The sequence below is a fragment of the Muscardinus avellanarius genome, assembly GCF_963383645.1.
Source record: "Muscardinus avellanarius genome assembly, chromosome: 6".
NCBI lineage: Eukaryota > Metazoa > Chordata > Mammalia > Rodentia > Gliridae > Muscardinus > Muscardinus avellanarius.
Window position 1 is genome coordinate 22,089,709 of NC_137791.1, and position 23,585 is coordinate 22,113,293.

At 39.1% G+C, this 23,585-nt stretch overlaps 1 protein-coding gene across 3 annotated transcripts in view; it reads right to left on the reverse strand.

Annotated features, from left to right (window-relative positions):
- LRBA (LPS responsive beige-like anchor protein) overlaps positions 1-23,585 on the reverse strand; it is a gene marked incomplete at both ends in the record, with an annotated part of 652,640 nt that overhangs the window by 24,015 nt on the left and 605,040 nt on the right. Inside the window, 4 exons of one of the 3 annotated variants that reach the window (XM_080697476.1) lie at positions 3,587-3,754; positions 11,405-11,560; positions 17,716-17,778; positions 21,435-21,612. In XM_080697476.1, coding sequence (XP_080553602.1) covers positions 3,587-3,754; positions 11,405-11,560; positions 17,716-17,778; positions 21,435-21,612 — 565 coding nt within the window. Of the gene's footprint in view, positions 1-3,586; positions 3,755-11,404; positions 11,561-17,711; positions 17,779-21,434; positions 21,628-23,585 lie in introns of all 3 variants that reach the window. The other 2 variants (XM_080697475.1, XM_080697477.1) reach the window with 2 other exon arrangements.

Below are 23,585 nucleotides of genomic sequence, written 5' to 3' on the forward strand. Positions count from 1 at the left end.
CGGACAAGATTCAGTCCAGAGACACAAAGAGCAGCGGGGCGAGGAGAGGTGCCACGCGCCCACAGGGGAACCAGCCTCTCTCAAACAGCCTCGGCTCGCTCTGCTTAGGGAAGGCACAACCGAACGGAATCCTAGTTCAGGTTTTCTTCTCATTGAGAAACCACAGCAGAGGACCATCAGAAGACAATAGAATCAAAGATAAACTATCTGGTACACGGGGAAATACGTGTTTTGCTATGGAAGTTAGGCAGAATTCATAAAACATCTGAGTCCTTTAAGTGCCCCCAATTATACTACTTATAGGTTTTATCTAGCTAGAATTAGCCCGATTTTGTCCAAGTAATATACCTATTAATACTGGAGAACGTTTTTAAAAAGTTATATAGCTATCAATTTTACATAAAGCACCAATACAGAAATGGTTTGTATGTATATATAGGCTTGTGACCGTGGTTTGTTACTACCTATTCTTAGGATTTTTAAATTAACTAACTGAATGAGACTTATAAAATGGAGACAAATGCAGGAGCTTAGTTGTTTCAATTAAAAAGAAGCTCAAATACCAATTTCCAGTTGAGCAGTTTGTGCGTTTATAGGCAACATGGCAGTCTGAGGTATCTACAAGCCTGGCCGCTTCTCACAGGCCACTTCTGTCGCACCTAAGAGATTCCGCACCATCGGGAATGAGCAGGACCTGCAGCAAGTCGTCTGGAAAGCTCCTGCTTCTGAGGCTGCGTCGGGCAGGAGCCGTCAACCAGCCAGGGCTTGTGGAATCCCCGCCCGCTCGCGTGCATGTTTAAGGCAGTTTACATGCGGGGAAAGTGGCTCTGTTTTTGCGTGTCATTTGCTTTCAAAAAGCTTGGGCAGCCTTTGCATCTTGCTATGCTAATGTGTGTAGATTCTCATCATATGAAAATGCACTTATGTGTCTTTCTCCCAAATTCATTCTTCAAAGCTAGTGCAAATTAAACTGGGACATCAGACGTTATCAAAGGGCCAGAACGGACGAGGTTCACTTGGAGAAAGGTAACTAAATTTAGTTAAGATTCATTATAGTTTTAAAAAATTTGCATGATATCTACTGTTACGGTATTCTTTTTTTTTTTTTTTTACTGTGTTACTGAGGAGTTAATGTCCACCCTACGACAGACAATGAGAGCGTCTACATGAGGTGCTTTATGAAAAATAGAACACGATAATATGCAGTCGACTGCCAACAAGATGGTGTCTACATGGTGATTTATTTGCTCTGAGCATCCTGTGCTTCTGAAAATATCTTAAGCCAGTCACTGTTGTTGCTTTTATTTTATACACAAGAGAAAAGGACCATAGCAAGGCTGGGAACTTCTTTTTTCCCCCCTTTAACTCCCAGGATTTGATCATTCCTAGTTGATCATTTCTTAAAAGACATGTATGTAAGAAGCATCTCTAGGGCAATTTCTAAGGTACTTAAATTATATTTAAATATGTACATATATATAATTCTTCCTTCTAGAAAAAGCTTCAACTTTCTAATTTTAAAATATGCTTAACTTTCTGAAATGTGGCAGCAATTACATATAAATATAGCTAATAGCTCCCGGGCGTGGTGGGGCACGCTTGTAATCCCCGCGCTTGGGAGGCGGAGACAGAAGGATCGCGCAGGTTCGAAGCCAGACGTGCTGTCTTAAGAGACCCTGTTTCCAAATAAAAATATAAAAATGGGTCTGGGAGTGTAGCCTGGAAGTAGAAGGGTTTCCAGGAACCCCAGTACCACCAAAAACAAACAAACAAACAAACAAAAAAACCCCACAAAACTTAAATATAGCTAATAACTATTTTCTCTTCACAATACATATTGCTAAAGACTACGTTTAACATATAAAATATGATTAAACAAGTAAAAAAAAAGACTCAAATATCTATCTTTGTGGGTATGTTTGTTCAGACTGCTACAAATGTATGAAACATGTTATTTTTAAGAAAAAGTTCTTCCGAAATATTCTGAGAAGAATAGTAAAGTGGTAGATTTATCACCTGTGTCAAATCTAAGTTTGCCTGAGCTAATTCAGGGAATTGTGTAAATGAATTTAAAGAAATAAGAAAAAAGAAATTGAAAGTAGACATTCAACTTAAGAGGCCAGAAAAGAACCAAAAAAGAACCATCAATATTCGTGGTGCAAAGAAAGTGATGTGTGCTCTCAAAGAATATGAAAAACTAACCCCTGAAATTTAAATCTTCAAAATTTTTACTGTGATTCTATATAAAATAGAGACATCTGTATTACGTGTATGAAATGCATGTAAGTGCCCTCTCCTACCACATACCACACTGATTTGATCTGATCACAAAGACCGTATTATCCACAGCATCCTAACCTATTTTTCATATTCTATTCATATAGGGCATTATCCCTGTTTTGACTAAAGTAAGATACGCGGGGTTAGTTGAATAAAAATTGTGTTTACTTACCAATCCAAAGGCCATAATGTACGTACTAAGAATGAACATCTTTGAAAAATACTTTGCATATATTTCTCTTAAAATTACGCTCGCGTTTGACCAACATTTTTGAACAATGATTTCACTTTCACACACATATTACCCATTTAAGCACAGCTTTGAGACGTCAACCCAAAACATGACGAACTTCGGCACATTTGCACTGTTTCATAATCTGAGGCCGAGTGGCAGAAATACCACGGTGTCAGGTAAGTAGGGCAGCAGCAGCCTTCCTTAAGCCAGGACATTACGACTTGCTTTAAATTAAGAAACTGTAAATATTTAAGAGCAGTTAAAATGCTCTACCTTATGAACTCAAACTCTAATGGTATTCTTGCAGGAACTCCTCATTGTTGTCATAATCATTTTAATTAAATTCTCATTTTTCAGGTGGCCCTTTAATTGTTTTTTTCCTACTTCTTAATGTGTTTTTCTAAAGCCATTTCTTTCTGCAGCTGTGTGCGATCGGCTTTAATGGTAGCTGCTTCCTTTTTTGCCTTCTGTGAATTACAATTTTAAATGGTTACACATTTTTTGTTTTACTGCCTTCAGCACAGTTTCATAAAGGCGTTTAAGGCTGTTGGTGAATATTTTCATTTCCCATCTGAAAAACCAAGAGCCAATTTGAATATTCCATATTGGCCTTTTATGACCTATTTTATCTTTTAATATGTAAATGAAGCATACTTTTATAAAGAATGGCTGATTTCCACGAAACTGTAATTTTTAGTTTGCTCTTTTAAGATGGGAGATCAATACACAAGATAATATGTGACTGTTCCTTTATGTTGTATCTCGTTGCTCACGAATGAAACACCTCTGTTTTATTTGATGGCAGGAGTTTTCAGTGAAGAACTAGCATTTTTGCACCCTAAGAATAACCTGTAGGATGACAAAGGAGATTTCCTGCATGAGTTTTAATTATCAATGGCCTCAAAATGTTTCCGTAACGAGGCCATCTAGTTCTTTCTTAAATTGTAACGAGAGATTAGAAATGACCGGCTATTCCATTTCACTCTCACCAGAATGAAGAGGTGACTTGCACTGCAACGTGTCATTTGACATCACTTGTAAAAGCTGACTTCAAACACGAGTTGTGCTTACCGCCTGGGTTATCGCCAATCCCACTGCTTTTTCCGTTCCAGTACCACAGCAGAAGCGTCGCGTCACGTGACCCCGAGAGGATGTAGCAATTTCCCCCGATGTATGACTCAGAACGAGTGAGGCAAGTGACGACGTCCCAGTGGCCAAACACCACCTGGATCAATTTTCCTGAAATACAAAACAATTTTCTTTTTTTGTTTGTTTTTGTGGTACTGGGATTCCTGGAAACCCTTCTACCTCCGGGTTACACTCCCAGACCTATTTTTATAATTATTTTTATTTGGAAACAGTGTCTCTTAAGCCAGCGCAGCTGGCTTCGAACCAGTGTGATCCTCCTGTCCCCACCTCCCAAGCACGGGGATTACAAGCGTGCGCCACCATGCCCGGCCAAAACAAATTTCTTTAAAATCGCTACTAAAACCCTCAGATTTCTAGTGAAGAGATAATTTCTAGAACAATGATCCCATACTAATTCACATTCTGATCATTTTGATTTGGTGATGATTTAACTGGTTCAACACAAAGTTTTCTTTGAATATTAGCAATAATAACAAAAATTCAATCAAATAGCGATAGCATTTTGAAAGGCATGTTAAAACTATTTCAACAAATCGTATTTGAGAACCAAGGCACCATATCCTTATAAATGGCTACTATAAATAACAAATGAGTCATGTTTACTGATTAAAGATGGCCCAGGAGAACTCTTACTTGGAACCATTTTAACACTTTCTTGAGTTATTCTGTATGATTCAAAAGAAAACAAAATGTAGTTGGCTTTCTGTAAAAGTATACTAAGATTCAGTTTGCGCTAACACAAACTGGTCTCAGAATTAGCACAGATTTAATGTATTTCTTCTTTTAAGTCACTATGGAGAGAGCTGCTTTTTCAAACCAGGATGACATGGACTAACTTTTGCTGAAAGGACTCATTTACTGTGATTGCAATTTGAGCCAAGTCATTCTTCCCTTGCTTTAATTGTCTGAATGATGAAAATTCCTTTGGGGGTGATGATGAAATCAAGACTAAGCAGCTTAATGGCGGTGACTGGTTGCAGAGAGGAGTACACACAGCTAGTGTACACACAGACCTTCAAACACAGGAAGAGTTAGTTGTCCACAGATAAGTGGCAGGAAAAAAGGAAAGGCCAGCCTGTTCGGATTTTTGTTTAGCCAGAGATTGTGGCTGTATTTGACATGAAATTTTCTAAAGAATTACATATCTGTAGCTGCCCCTTCATGCCATACCCAGAATTAATTCCACGAACATTTTCCTTTGAAATGTTTACAGAGTCCACAAATGAATGTCACATAAAGCTTGCCCTAATATTAAGCAGGGCTTTCTTCCTTCCTTTTTTCTCTTTCCTTCTTTCTTTCTCTCTTTTTTCCTTTTTTCTGTGTTTCAGTAGTTATAAGAATAGAATCCAAATGTTAAAAAAAGACTACTAAATTGAAAAAGAAAAATATGCCTTAAAAGCTTCTGTGTTTCACATGGAATATAGAATGAACTATTCAAAAGCTTAAGGTCTTAAGTATTGGCTTCTAAATGTATTTAATTTTTCAAGGCAATAATAAACATAACGAAGAAGGTATTTACATTAGAAAATTAAAATTCTTCAAGTGCTGTGTGCATGTATGTCACTATTGATATGAACAGCATTGTTACGTGAGACTGTAGCGCACCAATAAAATGATTTAAAATTTTTAAATTCTTAATTCTAATAAACCTAGAGCTTATTACAAAGGTTGCAAATTTGGAAAAGAAATACTGAACCACAGTGGAAAGTTAAATACATATTCTTGCTCAAGCGTGCCATCACTGCGTATAGCCTACTAATATTTCAAACACAAGTTGCAAAATTAATAAAGTGATTTTTTCCCCTTCTGTGATAAAGGGGAAGAAAAGGCTTCAATTAAGACAAATGTTTTAACTGCTAAATGTTCAAAATGCTCACTTCTGAGTTTCTTCAGTCTTTTAAACTGGCACCAAAATTTTCACCTACTAGCCAGGCATGTTGGCACACACCTGTAATCCCAGTACTTGGGAAGCTGAGACAAGAGGATTGCAGGTTTGAAGCCAGCCTCAGCAACTTAGTGAGACTCTGTTTCCAAATATAAATACAATTAGGCTCGGGGTATAGGTCAGAGGTAGAATGTCCATGGGTTAAATCCCTAGCCCTCCCCCAACACACAGTCTAAATATAAAAAAATATAATTCTCACTTCATGTTCAAGTAAAGAGGTTTAATGGAAAATGGGTATAGTCAGATTCCAGGGAGGTGTTATTGGGATAAGGGAACAGCTAGGTGGCTGAATATCCTCTTTTTCTTTTTTCTTTTGGTGGTACTGGGGTCCCTGGAAGCCCTTCTACCTCCGGGCTACACTCCCAGACCTATTTTCATATTTTTTAAATTTGGAAACAGGGTCTCTTAAGCCAGCATGGCTGGCTTCGAATATTCGCCATCCTCCTGTCTTCGCCTCCCAAGCGCGGGGATTACAAGCGTGCGCCACCACGGCCGGCACGAATATCTTCTTAATAACCACAAAGCTGGAAGTTAAATCTGCATGTTTAACTACCAAAAGAAACTGGACACATTATATTGTGATTATCTTTTGACCACTGAGTATAGATAGTGACTTCTGATTTAGCCTATGCCTAAGTGCTAAGAGCACGTAACTACGTAAGCAATTTAAATAAATTATTTATGGACAGGCTGGCTTAGGATTTGAAGCCCAGAAGCACGGTGGGCTGTGGGATCGAGGGTGGGGGAAGTCAGGCGTCCCCACTGCACTGGGGCTCAGGCAGACAGCCATTCACTGGGTAGCTGACTTCAGCCCCACTCCAGGAGGATGGAGTGATTTAGCTGCACAAGGGAGATGCACTAAATACAGAGGCAGAACTTTCTGAGACCCACATGTTAATTCTCAGTTAAATCACTGCTCTGTTTCTCCAGTGTCAGCGTGCGGAAAATGTATGCTCAGTCACCGTGATTTCTTTTTCCACTACAATTTTCTGCTGCTTTAATTTTTGCCCGAAGAGTTATTAAATTATTTTTCATTCAAGAGCTGGGCGTGGTGGTGCACACGCTGGTAAGCCTAGCATTTGGGAGGCTGAGACAGGAGGATCGTGGTTCACGGACAGCCTCAGCTACCTACTTTGCAACTCAGTGAGACCATTTCAAAATAAAGAATAAAAAACAGGGCTGGGGGTGTAGCTCAAAAGTAGAATGCCCCTGGATTCCATCCCCAGGACTCAAAAAAATTAAAAAAACAGAGTTATTTGCTGAACATCCACGAAGTGCCAAGCATCGGGCTTTCTTACGTGGATACAGCGGTGGACACAGACACAGTCCTTGCCCTCTGAGCATGAGTGGGCGGACACACAGGTGTGTGATCAGGAGTCGTGATGAGTCTTGTACAGGAAGAGAACAAGGAAGGGCCCATGGAAATAACAAAGTACAGCAGATCTGGACTGGGCGCCAGGGAAGATGGGTGAGGCGGGTAGTTAAATAGTCATGCAGTAGGGTTTCATTTTTTAATACAAATTAACTTTATTCTCTACAATTCATATTTCAGGCTCAACCCTGGAAAACATTATGTTTTTAAGTTGACTTTTCCCTGCTCTGGCAGCCTTCCTGGGCAATCTTCGCTATTGCTATGAGGTTGAGGTTCACTACTCCTACATAAATCACAACATATAAATACCTGCTGCTCTTTGGGTAAATTATTTTCTGATAATCTCATAAGTGTTCCTCAATCTTTATTTTTTGTTTCCTTTAATACCAGTCCACCTCTCCACACACTAATATCAAATATTACCACAAGCACTAGAATATCCCTTTTTTGACAGAACAAATTTTCTAGTTAATGTTTTATTTGACAGCTGTGCTACAAATAAAAAAAATTCCAGCTCAGGACTCTGAGCCACTGAATCTAAAATGTGTCCTGAAAATAATCCCACTGCCGGGGGAAGGTTTTATTGTTGCCTCTGCTGTTCTGTGTGTGCCCCGAAAACATGATTTATGTTTAAAGAATTTCCTGTTACAACCCATGTTTCTCCTCCCTCGCTCCCCCAAATCTAATAAGAGAAGGAATGTTTTTTTTTGCTTGTGTGCTAAAATATAATTGAATTCAACACTTGTGATAGCTTTGCCATTATATATTACTGATCATACAATTTTTTCCTTCTCCACCAAAAAATAGGAAAAAATTTAATATTCCTATTGCCTTAAAAATATAAATGCTTATTAACCCATGCTGAAATTATTTTAAAATCTTGTATCCAAGTTTGTATACAAGAATTAAGAACGATCCTTTAGGGATTTTTTTTTTCAACTTTCCTGGTAAGTATAAGTGCTTTTATACTTTTTACAAATATTTTATACAAGTTAAGTCACTCCCACAGAAATTAAGTTTAACACAAGACTACGACTTGTGAGAATATTTTGCACACACAGACTTATTAAAAGCAGCGTATCAGAAGGTTTTTTTATTACATTCTGGAAGAGGTGCCGCTACAGATGAGGATTAGGTTGGTGGCTGCCAGGAGGTGGGGGCGGGAAGGAGTTGGCCTAACTTTATGCCTTGTCAAAACTAATAAATGTAAACAACAAATTGTGTAAATTAAAAATTTTTTTTATAAAACATGAACCACAATATGCAATCTAAAAGAGTATGTAAAAAAAAAAACCTTGTGATGCTGGGCTTGATGGTACACGCTTGTAATCCCAGTACTTGGGAGGCTGAGACAGGAGGATCACAGGTTCACAGCCAGTCTCAGCTACTTAGGTGAGGCCCTTCTCAGCTAATGAGACCCCCCCTTTTTGTGGTACTGGGGGTGGAACCCAGAGTCTTTCTACCTCCGGGCTATACTCCCATACCTATATTTTATTTGGAAATAGGGTCTCACTAAGTTGCTGAGAGCCTCACTAAGTAGCTGAGGCTGGCTTCGAATCTGTGTGATCCTCCTGTCTCAGCCCCGCCAAGCGCGACGATTATAAGCATGCGCCACCATGCCCGACTAATGAGACCCTTTTTCAAAATTAAGAATAAAAAATCGGGCTGCGGTATAGCTCAGAGGTAGGATGCCCTGAATTCAATTCCTAGTGCCACAAAAACAGAAAATCTTGTGATAGGGTGTAGCAGGTTTGACAAGACAGTTTAAACAAAAAAGAGAACACAATTTGAGGTCAAATCATACTGAAGTAGTCAGTACCATGAATGTAAAATGTCTAAAATTTGAATTTGGTTATCAAATCAGAGAAGCTCAGCTCAGTGTGGTGGCACACACCCATAATCCCAAGACTTGGGAAGCTGAGACAGGATGATAGGTCAAAGCCAGCCCAGGAACTCAGCCAGGAACTCAGCAACTTAGTGGCATCTTGCTTAAAAAAAAATATATATATATATATATATATATATATATATATATATATGAGCTGGGTATATAGTTCAGGAATAGAGCACTTGCCTGGCATGCATTGGGCCCTGGGGTTTTATCCCCAGCACGATAGATAAATATAGATATATACATAGAAAGAAAGAAAGAAAGAATAAAAAGAACTAGCGGTAAAGCTCAGAGGAAGAATGCCCCTGGGTTTAATCCCAAGTACATTGATCATCAATTGCATAGAGCAAAAAATAAAAAATAAAAAAATAAACAGAATCATGCCTAAAAACAACTTTTAGGGTTTATTCTACAAACAGTTCATGGTCATTTATTTTCCCCTACTCTCTCTAAACTGTATTGAAATACTATAACAAATACACTTAAGACAAACTCCTTGGATAATCAACTATTAATTGTTCAATGAACTCTACCTACTAAGATAGGGGCGTGGACTCATATACTTTAAGAAGATTATTAATAAGACAGAAAGATGATTTACTATAAAATATCAACTAGAAATTTCAACTAAATAAAATTGTCCTTTCCAATAATATTTAACCAAGACACAGGCAGTCCTTGTTTGAGATGAAGTATCAACTTCCAGGGGTTCAGAGTGTAACTTGGCGATAGGGTGCAGACTTAGCATGCTCCAGGCCCCAGGTTCAGCATCTAACACCAACATAAATGAACAAAAAACAACTCCCACAGTATGTACTGATTAATTCTAATGAGTTAATATCTAATTTTAGTTATTTAAAATATTCAACGACATACTTACTACATGTTTCTTTTATCCCCTAATGGTTTCTAAAATACTTAAAAGAGACTCCATTAAATTCCTCAATGATTTTCCTGTTTGCAAAAATTTATGAACATTTACTGGATATAATCTCCTATAATAACACCGAGTAGAGCCTGGCTCGTCCTCAGGGAGATGCATACAAATGCATAACACAGACTCAAACTTCTGTATTTTAACAAGAGCTCCTGACACACGTCAAGTCAGAAGTCAGCTACTTTTCATGATGGGGAAGCTTTCAGCAAGAGTCTATGCAGAACTGGGTGGAGACAAGATATCTACTCCCAAGAGAGATGCTTAATGAGTCTTTCCAGTAAGGAATAGAAAGCCCTTTCAATAATACAAAAGTGGGAAAATACTCCTATATGTATGTGCACTTATTGTAAGATTATGCATATACAAATGTGCACGGTATTTACATATGAAGCTTTGCCTTCCAAATGAATCACTTATTCTATAAGCATGCGCTTGGGAGACAACCCTACTATAAAAAGCTGCCTCTTAACATGCTGAGGCTAACTTAATAAGGAGCTATCTAGTATTAGTCCTTAAAAGGGGGGAATGTTCTCTCATTTACTCTTTTTTTTCTTAATACTAGAGATTGAATCCAGGGGCATTCTATCTCCGAGCTACAACCCCAGCCTTTTTCTTTTAATTTTGAAACAAGATCTTGCTAAGTTGCCGAGGGTCTCACTGAGTTGCTGAGCCGGGCCTCAAACCTGCCATCCTCCTGTCTCAGCTTACTGGGTACTGGGATTCCAGGTGTATGCCATGATGCTCGGCTCTTCTCATTTGTTTTTTTTTAGTGAAGAATACATTTATTCTTGTTGAGAAACACAACATTTGAAGAGTTTTAATACTGCTTTTTTTTTTTTAAAAGCCATACTGACTTCTTGACCAAGCTACTGTGATATGATGAAAGCCAGACACTTAGCATCTCACTGGTGTCTGTCAGAGCCAATGAAAATATGAATTTCAAAGAATTAAAATGTAGGTGTAGGCAATATGAATTTACTAATGAGTTTCATGTTTAAGTTATAAGAAGATTTAATAGAACATATATTCCTAAGGGTAATTTCAAAGACATTGCACTTCTTGAGTCAACATGAATGCTATGAAGAAATTTCAGGATGAAAATCAGTACAGACGAAAGAACCCTACGGAGAATCACTACCTCCTGGCGCTGACAGTAACCTATTACAAGGCCCCTGGTTATGGCATGGATTTGATCACGGAGGCCAAATCGTGTTCTCTATGTACAGAGTGATGTGTGTTTGTTATTTTACAAATTTTATTGTTTGTGTGTGTGTGTGTGTGTGTGTGTGTGTGTGTGTGTGTTATACTGGGATTCGAACCCAGAGGCATTGAAGCTCTGAGCTCCCCCCTCCACCAGAACTTGTTTATAATTTTTGTTTTGAAACAGGGTCTTGCAAGGATTCTGAGAGTCTCAGTAAATTGCTGGGGCTGTTCTTCAATCTGTGATTCTCCTCTCTCAACCTTCCAAATACTGGGATACAGGTGTGTGCAATCATGCCTGGCTTTTACAAATCTTAGAATTTAAGAGTTTTGGGGAAGAAGATAAGTGTTTTAAGCATCTACTTTAGCTTGCTGATGAGGAAAATAAAAATTACCTGTGTCTGTAGAGTAGACTCGGAAACTCTTGTCCCAGAAGCCACAGACGAGGATGTAGCGGTTGTCCGATGTGATGACGAAGCACTGGGAATGGACTTGAATACTCTGGTCCAAAAGGTCGGTGATCTGCCTCCTGTGCATTCCTGTATTGCTAGCTGTGAGGACAGAGGAAAACACCTACTAAGCACACACAGGCAAAGAAATCCTACTGTTTGTCATACTGGGAGTTGGGGTCGAGAGAGGAAAGGAGACATTCCAAAATGAGAATACTTGACTTTAACTTTAGGAATAACAATATTTAAAAAACCAAGGAGAAAAATATATGCGATTGCTAGAAAAATATGGATGGCGCCGGGCGTGGTGGCGCACGCTTGTAATCCCTGCGCTTGGGAGGCGGAGACAGGAGGATCGCGCAGGTTCGAATCCAGCCGCGCTGGCGTAAGAGACCCTGTTTCAAAAATATAAAATAGGTCTAGGAGTGTAGCCCGGAGGTAGAAGGGCTTCCAGGAACCCCAGTACCACCAAAAAAAGAAAAATATGGATGGCTACAGTCAACATCTCAGTAAGATATGTTTGCTTAGAGGAAAGAAATAATAACCTACTACATTTTAAAACGAATACAATATTCACTGAACATGCTGCCTAGCTCTTGGGCAGCACCAAAAGAGATTACAATCTCCAGATTGCATCACAGTTCAGTTTGTGTTTCTGACAATCTCATTACATCTATTGTCATGAGAATGGATTCATGTTGTGACAATCTATTACCTTTAACGCTTTGTCACAAGGAAGAGATATTAGGATTTAAATGTCACATATTTGAAATATTGTAGCATCTTGTACTACTTTGGCTTTAACGGGTCTTTAATTTGACTAGATGGGAACTCCCATTTCCCCTGTTTACAGCTGCACTGGCACATAAGGAAAGGCTAGAATGACTATTTATTAAAGATTCTTGTAATTGAAAGAGTCAAAGTACAGCACACTGCCACTTTCTTATTCCTTATTTGAGACATGAAACAAGACAGCCTGACAGTGGGTTTCCAGCAACTCAGACACCCTAAGGTGGGATTTGTCACCAGGCACGAGGTCAGGCACAGCGCGACACCAAGTACGTGGGAAGGAGTAATAATCCTCGAGAAGTCCACCATCAAGTGTGCCCTTATCAGAAAAGGAGTTTTCACTGGGACGCCTTGTGGTATTAGAGACCCACGACATCCTAGGGCTCTAACTTACCTTCAACGCACACAATGGTTCTCACCCAGTGGAAGAAACTTGACTGTACCAGAAATCACAGACAAAGCAAATTTCTGCATCTAATGATTATGCTCTTTTTACCATGCGGGAAACACTGTATGTTACTGATAAAAATTAAGACAGAAAGACAGCTAATATTATATTTAATGGACATAATAACTATGTTAATGTGGATGGTTTCATAGAAGGCTCGGAAAAGAAAATGGATAGAAAAAAAGGTGTTCAAAATATCCTCCAGAGCTGAAATAACCCTGTCCTGGCGGCATGCATGAGAGTGCAAACACGCACGCGTACCTGGGAGGCCCTGCGGGCTGCTGCCACTGTCTGTGACACAACCAAGCCAATTAAGATTAGTAGACAACTACCTGGTAATACAGGCTTCATACGCTTTGGAGGAATTAACGGGCTAGAGAGCAACAGCAGTAAAATGGGCAGAATTCTAGTTTGGAATTATTTTCCCCACTCCTTCCACACAAAGGAAAGTTGCTGAGGAAAGCTTTTATAGACATGATAACGCATCGGAGTGACAATTCTGCTGCAACAAAGCTGTGTGAGGCCTTTTTTTTTTTTTTTAAATTCCAAGACACCTAGCAATTAAAAACAATAGCTGTGGAACTTTCTACACTTGTTACTACAGTACTTGGTTCCACAAGGGAACTTTAAAAAGTTTACTTTTGTCAGTGTTCATATGACTTTTGCTCCTGGGATATAAACGTTCGCTGGTCATTTCTGGAGAGTAATCTCTTGGAAGGGCTCCCCTTCACAGATCTGGGCATGTACATAAATTTGAATCGAGGGACCACAAAGTACCATTAGGTGGAGGCTGATGCCCCCTTTGGCATTCAGATTAACTGTTTCTTAAGTAAGTGTTTGTTTACCATTTAATTTGGCTAAGTCCCCACCTCCATCCATCCATGTATCTACTTCACAAGTCTTGACACAGTCTCATTGTTTTCACTAGCGAATTTCTTGAAATTCCACATTGAAAGTATTTTTATTCAGTGAAAATGAAATATATTTGTCTAGATGAGCGGTTTTCGAGCCGGGCACATGTACCCCGAGGGGCATGAGCCTTCCCAAGGGATGCACAGGCACAGATGGTTTTAAGGGAATCAATTTTTAGTTCCTCAACTTTCATATATTCTCTTGCTTAAATTCGATTTGTTTACTCTCCTGTGAGTGTGTCTTTCTTGTCTCCCCTTTCAGAGGCCTTTCTAGCACTAGATAAAATAATAGCAAAAATTCCCCCCTATACAGAGTCTTACCCTCGAGTATAAATCTCTCAGGAGTCTCATATCTGGACAATTCAAATATTGACACAATACTAAAAAGAAAATGCTGAGGTATCAAATCATTCTGCCAATCAGGTGGCCTCCAATTAAATAGAATGAGGGTATGACAGCGTTGTCATTTAATAGAGCATTAAAAGTAAGTTCCAAGGGTAGAGTATTAAAACGAAAGAAAGCAGCTGGGCATGGTGATGCATGGGGCTGTGATCCTGGAACTTGGGAGGCTGAGGTAGGAGGCGTGCAGGTTTGAAGCAGCCTCAGCAACTTAGCGAGGCGCTGTTTCAAAAGGGCTGGTGACACAGCTCAGAGATACATTGCCCATTGGTTCAATCCCCAATGCCACAGAAAGACAAAACAAAGCTTATTATGCAATAATAAAAATAATTTTAATAATAAATCATTGTGTAAATTTTGAAATATAACTCCGACAGGAGTTCAAAGATTTGCCTGAAGACTCTATCCTCTCTGCCTTCTAGTTTTTAAATGTGAATAACGTTCCCCAGAGCCTTCATCTATATCTTTATTTAGTTTCTGAGATGGTGTCTCACTATGTTGCCCTGGCTGGTCTGTAACTCCTAGGCCCAAGTGACCCTCCCGCCTCAGCCTCCCAAGTGCGAGGATTACAGGTGGACACCACCAATTCTGACCACAGTATCCATCTATAAAAACAAAAAATAAGATAGACCTGTTGACAAATCTCAGCTCAGCAGAAACGTGCATCCATGAACACATGAGCTAATCTGGGGAAAAGCCCTGGCCATGTCATTATTAAAGAGGCATTGCCGATAAATGTTTGCTGTTCATGGTTAGTAAATGTTTATTAGCTTTTACTAAAGTGTGATTATAATAAGTACATATTAATATTTGTAATGACCATTCATTGTAGATTTTTATTTACCTATTTATTTTGTAGTAGTGGGCACGTAAACCAAGGGGTGGAGTTCTACTTCTGAGGTATATCCCCAGGCCCATTTTATTTTTGTTACTGGGGGTTGAACCCTGGGGCATTCTATATCTGAGCCACACTCCTAGCTCTTTTATATTTTATTTTTGAAACAGGTTCTCACTAAGTTGCTAAGGCTGACTTTAAACTTGCAATCCTCCTGTCTCAGCCTCCCAAGTACTGGGATTACAAGTATGAACCAGTGCACCCAGCTCCATATATTTAGTATCTAAGATATATTTTTATTCCTGAAGAGTACATTAGAGTCATCAATTCTAAAAGCTAAGATCAAATTATAAGGGGAGGGAGTCGGCTGATGTTAGGGCACTTGCCTAGTACACATAGGTTTGGGGTTAGATCCCCAGCATCACACACACGCACACGAAATTATGCACGGAAAGTAGAATAAAATGTAAATTCAAGATGAAAAGAAACACACTGCAATGTCTAATTTTAAGAGCTTTTATATGCACTTAAAAATAGAAACTATAGAGTATCAATTCACTCTGCTATTTAGATTCTACTACATAAATTTTAAATGTTTCCTTTACAGGGAAATGGATGAAACTGGAGGACATTATGATAAGTGAGATTAGTCAGTTATAAAAAAGAAGAAATTGGATGCTTTCCGTAATATGCAAGAGCTCGGGAGAAGTGGGTAACAGGAGGAACTCTAGATGAAGAAGGAGATCCTGTAGAGGAGCAAATAAGGAGACCTAACTGAGGGGATGGGAGGGGGGAGAGGGAAACTCTCGAAAACACATGATGAACTTAAACAAACGTATCAAAGTCAATCACTAAGCCAAGCATGGGAAGGTGGGATGGGGAGGGAATGGGGTGGGAATCGGGTAAAGGCTAACTGGATGAGGTGTGCACAAGTCTTTTATCCCATTAAGATGTATGACTACAATGCACCAATAAAAAATTTAAAAAAAATAAAATTAACAGTAAAAACCCTGAAAAATAAAATAAACTCTTTCTTTTACTTATGCCAGAATTATAACCTTTGCAACTATTTAAACTTGTGGTAAAAACTTTTAAATGTCAACCTTAATATTTATGGGAAGGTACATGGGTTTTAAGTATTTTAGGGAGCAAAGAAGTGGCTAGAAGACCAGCAATCTAGAGCCCAGATGGCAAGCTCTGGCACACAGGTACAATCTGGCTCCTTCCTGGTTTTGTACCTGAAGTGTTACTGGGGAAACTACCATGTCCATGCATTCAGGTACTGTCTGTGATGGCCTTTGTGCTATAATGGCAGAGTGAAGAAGTGTCTGAGACCTTATAACAAAACCTAAAAAATTTATAGTCTAGCCCTGTACTAAAAAAGTTTGCCCACGCTTGTTCTAAGGAATTAAAACCGCTGGATTCACTTAATTAGATTTTATATTATAAGATATTTATTGGCAAATTTTGAGGTAAACAATGAGCCAATAAATAAGAAAAGAATGCTTTCCATGACTTAGCAAATGGGCTTTATTATTTCCTGACTTTTAAAGCTGCACAAGTGAAGCATTTAATTTTTATTTTAGTATGTGGCAAATCATATCCTCTCCGAGCAAAATGAGATTTAGGAAACAGAGTGATATTTATTCTTCACGTAGATAATCACTTCTGAGACTTCCGGTGTGTTTGGGGAAATTATTTGGGTTTGAGCTCCAGGATGTGCTGTTCATCCTGAGAGCCCATCTGTGAAGGCTGGCCACGTAGCTCTACTGAGACAAAGGTTTTAGTGATAAGAAAGGTAACACACACACACACACACACACACACACACACACACACACACACACACAGGGACCATCTTGTATTTTAAAATAATAAATCTGTTCATTCAGGTGCCTTATTTAAAAGAAAAACTCTAACAAATGTATTTGTGCCACAGAAATTTGACAACATTCATACATCTGTGCTGGTAGCCTCCCTCCACGGCGAGGCAATGAAGTTCTTTATTCTAAGAGTTACTGGAGAGCGTCTTCAATAGCCAGCCTTGACATTCTTGGGGACACTACATTTGAAATCCCACACATATGGATGGAACACACTCCCCTAGAGATTTCAACTGACCTGCTAAGAAAGCACAGTGGCAATTAAATATTCCAAGTCATCTGCCCGGAAGCTGATTCCATCCCAGTGGTTCTTTCTGGTTTCCTCTCTGCTTCCCCCCGCCCCCCTGAACAAATTTAACCTCCAATGGCAATTTATTGGGCTGTAGGACCCTAGGAAAATGAATACAAATATCTTAACGTTCCCATTGGCTGGGCGATATATTTCAACTTGGAAATGGCTCTGCAATTGCACATTAATCCCCTCAGACTGAACAGAGGGTCCAGGAAGAAAGGATTGATCTCCTTTAATGATGAAACCCTGGCACTACAGTTTTATTTTTCACAACACAGTGCCGCTAAGAACCCCACTGTTATTATGAAAATTTCCCTAGCAAAGGAGCTCCATCACATTACCGGTGTGCCAATTCATCACAACGCGCCCCGCTCCTGCTCATCAACAAGTCTGAGTGATGAAAAGATCCAATATTATCCTGACAGTACTTCATGCGCATTCTCAATCACACATTATTACAGCATCCATATTAATTTCCAGTGACACGCGTCCTAGGCCTGTTCAAATTAGGCAAACCAACGAGGGGGAGTTGATGAAATACCAGCATAGCCACAGCTCATTGCATTCCAATTTGCATGCAAATGGTTTATCAGGAAAATTCCATTCCCAGCAACCAGCAAGTGAAAAACAACTGTAATCTACACTTCAGGGCCACCATACAGAGCTTAATGAATCGCAAAGAGAGAGGCAAGCGACAGACCTATGAGAGGATCGATTTCCACCGGCAGCTGGTACGGCTGGTCTTGTACAGCACCTTGATGAGCTGGAATTCACAAAAGAGGAAAAAGAAAGGCATTATTTTTCATATAGCAAACTACATAAAAATGAGTAAGTCAAACCTTATGGCGGATTGTCTCTAACCTCCACATCTCAGGCAGTTTTGTGAAATTTAAAGAACAAAAATCCAGGTGCTTTTATGGCTAGCTTATTAAACATTTATTTTAGAAGAGTGCTGTTCTGAACACGTGCCATCGGCGGTGGCTCCAGTGCTGGGCCATAAGCTAGAGCAGATGCTTGACTGGCAACCTCTGATGCTGCAACAAAACAAAATTAAGTGGTAAAGCGTGCTGAAAACAAAATGTGACAACCATCTGCTGACTGTAGCAAATAGTATTTTTTCGTTCCTTCTTAAAAAGGCAGTTTTGAATGCAGCCGCACAAAGGATCCACGAGGAACGTCAGTTTATGATGGAGAAAGGGAAAGCTCCAAGTCAGGGAACATTTAATGTTTCATCCATCACTTAGAATCAATCAATTGAAAGTTTGAATAAAAATAAAGAAAGCTATCCGCAGATAGATGTTTTAGTTAAATGCACTTGGCTGAAATATTTTCTTAAAGATGGGATTGAGGGTTTTTAAAAAAAGCTTTATTAATATTTAATATTTCCATGGTTTCAATTTAAAAATACTTTGAGTAGCAAATGAGTTAGAAAAATCAATCTACACTAAGAATAGTTTGTTCCATTCTCAAAATGACTGTAAAGACTTGGGCACACATTTTGTAATTGAAAACGGGGTTTGCAACCTTTTCCTAGGAAAGGCAGGAGGACTTTAAGTAGAAAGAAGCATCACAGCGAAGCCACTGTGGGCAAATCATAAACCCTAAAATGAAGGGGTTGCAATAAATGATCTCTTCGGCTTCACAGTTCTGATAATTAAATGCTGGGAACTTTTCCCAACTCTTTTCTCCAAATGACTACGCCATTCTCCCCGGTCAGTATCTGCCTTTTATAGACTCACAAGAACTCACATTATTTTTGATTGATATTAGAGCTATGCTCAATACCATCAGATTTTAGGGAATCTTTCTGACTGTCCTTGAAGGGCTCAAAATAAAAATAGGGTACATTTCAATGAGCTAATGAGATTATTTTCAAACTCATGGTGTCATATTTTCTCCAGTTAGTACATGTCAACTTTTCAAGGATGTTTGGAAGGTCATTAACACTGATAAATACTTGAGTAAGTACAATATTTATTGGCACTAAAATTTATGGTTGCGTGTGTATAAGCAACTACAATAGCTGAAGCCACATGACCCATTTCTTTTTTACTGACGGTATTTGTCTTTGCTGATGACTGGCTCTGCTGATGAAGAAATCTCAGGATGCTTGACCAGGGAACACACTCTAGCCCCTGGTCTATTCAGCAGGGCCTTCACTTCCAGTAATACCAGTGTCGATCTGGACTAATGCTTTGAGAATTTCTCTCTACTTCTCTGAGAATCTAGGATCCTAGAAATGCTAAATCCCAGCTGTCGGTGGCAGAGGCTTCGCAAGTGTGACCGGTCTCCATCCCACTGCTGCCACCGCGTGCAGTAGTGATCCTGGGTGAGGCACGTGGTCTCAGCCTTTCAGACCGACTCTTCTGATCTGAAGAGTAGGTTAGACCAGTTAGGCGGGGCCATATAAAAGTGCTAATTCTGACCATTCTGACCTATTGAGAAAAAGGCAATTTCAGCCAGGTGTGGTGGCACATGCTTGTAATCCCAGCATTTGGGGAGGCTGAGACAGGAGGATCGCATTTCGAGGACAGCCTCAGCTACTTAGTGAGGCCCTCTGCAACTTAGTGAGACACTGTTTCAAAATAAACAATAAAAAATAGGGCGGGGGGGGAGCTCGGAGGTAGAATGATCCTGGGTTCCATCCAAAATGCAATTTCATATGGTTCAACCTAATATAGAACCTACATATTCAAGTTGTTGAGGGGATTGGGTGAGTACACATAAAATTATTAAAATGGTCTTTTGAAACTTGAAAATGCTCTATAAATATTAGCTGCTGCTGTTTGATTTGGGGTAGGTTCTTCAAAGTTCTTTGAAGAGAGAAAAGGATACAGATTTTCTTTTCTTTTGAGATTGTAGGGATCAAACCCAGGGCCTTGTGCTAAGTAAGCACTGTAGTACTGAGCTAATCTCCCAGCCCAAGATCTGGACACAACATAGTACTAAAAAAACAAAAACAAAAAAAATGACAGGAACTAGCTATCTTATGAAGTAGTTACAGAAATCAGAGATCCCTTGAAAAGAAATAGAATTTATAATTTAAAAAACAGCGTCACTGGGTATGCTGGCACAAACCTGTAATCCCAGTACTTGGGAGGCTGAGACAGGAGGACTTCAGGTTAGAGACCAATCTCAGCAACTTAGCTGAATCCCATTTCAAAATAAAAAGGGATGGGGATGTAGTTCAGAGGTAGAATGCCTCTAAGTGCCAAAAAAAAAAAAAAAAAAATATATATATATATATATATATATATATATATATATATATATATGTATGTTTTTTCTGTCTCCACTTCTTCTGAAATTTATTCTCTAATCAAATACTGGTATTTCTTTCCACTGTTTCATTTCCAGAATCCAGGAAAAAGAATGTATTTAATCAATTCTGATACCAACCATAGAGTTTTTTGCTTGCTATCTTATTGAGCTTAGTCAAAGTACCAGGCTTCTGTTGGAATGTCTTTTGTGCCATTGTAAAATCTGCATTAATCTGGATGAGGCCCTTGTTAAGTATATTTTTGCAACCATTTCTGCTATTTTAATTTATAGCGCTTGATGCATACTCTACATTTAATGACAATTAACAGAACATTAAAATCTAGCTTTTAAAACTTCCTACCTAAAACGATGGGCTGGAAAAAGCCTATAATCTCCAGGATTTTAAAAGATTATTCTTCTTGTTTTGGAATTAGTGGCCAAAAAGAACAGTGATAAATCCAGGTCCTAACATTCTTGATCTTGTGAGAGGCAATAAATCACAGTGGGGTAGTCATAAAGTCGGAGTCAGGAAACCTGGGTTCAAATCTGCCCCCGCGTAGCCATATGTGGTGCTGAATGACGGAAGCTCCCGGGGCCCCATGTCTTCACTGGCAAAAACTCGGGACTGCCGCTGATGCAGTCTGACTTACACCTCAGACCAGGACGGCTTCCAGGTCTAACAGCTACCAGTTGGGCCTGGATATTCAGCACTGAGTGAAAGAATAGAAGATACGAACAGGCACGCACAATTTGGGCTGTGTCATTTAACTGTTTCCTAACAAATACTACCATGCCTTGCACAAAAAATTAAAATTCCTGGCAGATATTAGACAATCCAAAGTGGTTACCGAACAAATGAAGGTGCAGAAAAGAGGAAACACCTGCTAAATAAATACGTACTATTTATAGATATAGTACATATTGTCATTATATTACAACACTGTATTTGAAACAATATTTATCTTCAATGGTAAGACAAACCACCAGATGCCAAAAAATAGCTAATGTTTTGTCATTTGTACCACAGGCCTCTGGGGGGAGGGTATCTTTAAACCTTTCAAACTATTTAACTTTTTGATTCAGAGACATATTTAAGTGGCTGTCTCTTTCTGGCGCGCTCAGCAGGTCCTGGGCCTACGACGGTGTTTCTTTACTTACCAGGAAGGCTGTGCCACCTGTTCACCGCAAAGAGCCGATTAGCAGTGACCGTGATCACGGCGGGAGTTGCCCATCCGGGCTGGGTGTTGGCTGCCACGTGGGTGACAGGGGAGTTGGAGGGGAACTTGAGGACCATGATGACATCCTGCTGGGCTTGGTCTGTGAACATCAATGGACTCTGCAGGAGGAGATACTGTTGAGTGGGCAGGACAAGACCCAAATGGACAAGAAGACAAAAGGGGACGAGAGACAGGGTGCAGGAAGAGAAGAGGAAGACCACGTTAACACAGGTCGCAAGGGAAGGGCAGCACAGCAAGGCTTCAGAAACACCCTTACCACCTGCTTGCTTTCTCCTAGTTCTGTCTGGAATTTGAGGGAATCGAAGTAGGGTACCTTTATTTTTATATTAAAAAAAAAACACCTAAAAAACCCACAAGTGTTATTAGCTTCCTTTCCCTGCCAATAGCCATAAAAAACTAAAAGAATGATTTGATTTAGATTCTAAATAGGCAAAGTGTTGGAAATTACCTTAAACCAGTCCCCATGCTATCACATATTACATAATGCTCTTTTGGAATGATTAAAAAAAATAAAAAGGAAACGAGAATAGTCATAAAAGGAAGCCAGGGTAATTTCTAAGGCTCATCAAAAGAAGTCTTGAGTTAGCATGAAGATTTTGACAACTAAATGAAGAGATAATTAAAACTAATATATTTACAAACAATAGGCAGCATGCATATATGTGATTACGATCGAGAAATAATTTATGAATGTAATATACCAACTTAATTATAAAGGTATTGCAAAGCAATGCATAATGAAATGTACTTGTGAAAAACAATATATTTATATAGTGAACCAAGTAATAAACACTGTGTATTGTAATGCAAATACCAATTCTTTCAGTGGTAGCTAGGGATGAGGAGAAATACCTAGATGCCCTACCTCCCTCTTAGTAAAAACTAAAGCTCAAGACTCTTTTGCTTGTCCTTTGAAAAGCAAAAAGTCATTGAAAATGTTAAAGGAAACACTGCCTGCTCTAATAACTGGCAACAAAATAAATCTTGGGGACTACTAAGGATTTGGAACGTCCCTACAACCCATACATCATAATGCAAGACACACATAACACTGGCCTGATTTACTGGCTTTATTTATGCTCTGTCGTAGTCTGCTATCATACAGTAATTACACTGTACATTCTCAGCGGCTCTCTCCTACCACGTCTATTTTCTAATAGCTGATTAGTATCATTCGGGATTGAAACACTTGGATGAAGCGTTCCTGGCTGCTTTCCTACTGCCATATTTCAAAACACCAGGTAGATGCAAATGTGTAGGCACATATATTTAACACGTATTTATTCAGAACTGCTAATAAAAAATTAAATACATTTGCATTTTTATTATCAGTCCTTTTAAAAAAGTTATTAAGAGTACTTAGAAAAACATATTGCACTAAGAATTCCTATTTGCACTCTTTGCATAAAGGTGTAAATAAAGGCAACTAATAAGCTACCCAGACACCCTTCTGAGCAAGTGGCTAAAAGCCAATCAATATTATGAGTTAATCCTCCCTGGATGCTCATTCAATTAAAGGTGTCAGTAATGCCTCATCTGATGTGGCCTCAATTAAATCCAACTATCTGATGGTGTGAAGACACAAGGGGATACAGCAACAGCGGCAAAGCCAGACAAATAGGCAGCCTTCGTGTGCCTGCTAATTACTACACCTGGTGTATATTATGGCTCGTGCACTTAACGCAGCACGAGGTGGCTTTAATTTCTGCTATGTTTATATGTGTGTGTGGTGGGGGGCATTGGTAGCTGATGGTGGAACTCATCTGAATGTTAGCAAAAAGCAATTAATAAACATGTGGACCTTCCATTTTTAAAACTTTCAATATCAGTAATTTTCGTCGCATAAAGAACAACTTATATGTTCTTTAAGGAATTCTGAGATTTAGGTAAAAACTGAGTAGGAAGGAGCAAGAACTAACAAAATATCCTGAAAGCGAGTTTTAAACAAGTCCTGGGAAAAGGAAATGAACATCATTTCAGAGGGCCAAGACTTATTTTTCTATTACGTAGTTTTTAAATAATATTTACTCAAGTCAATTTATAAACTCTGAGAAAATCAGAGTACAACATA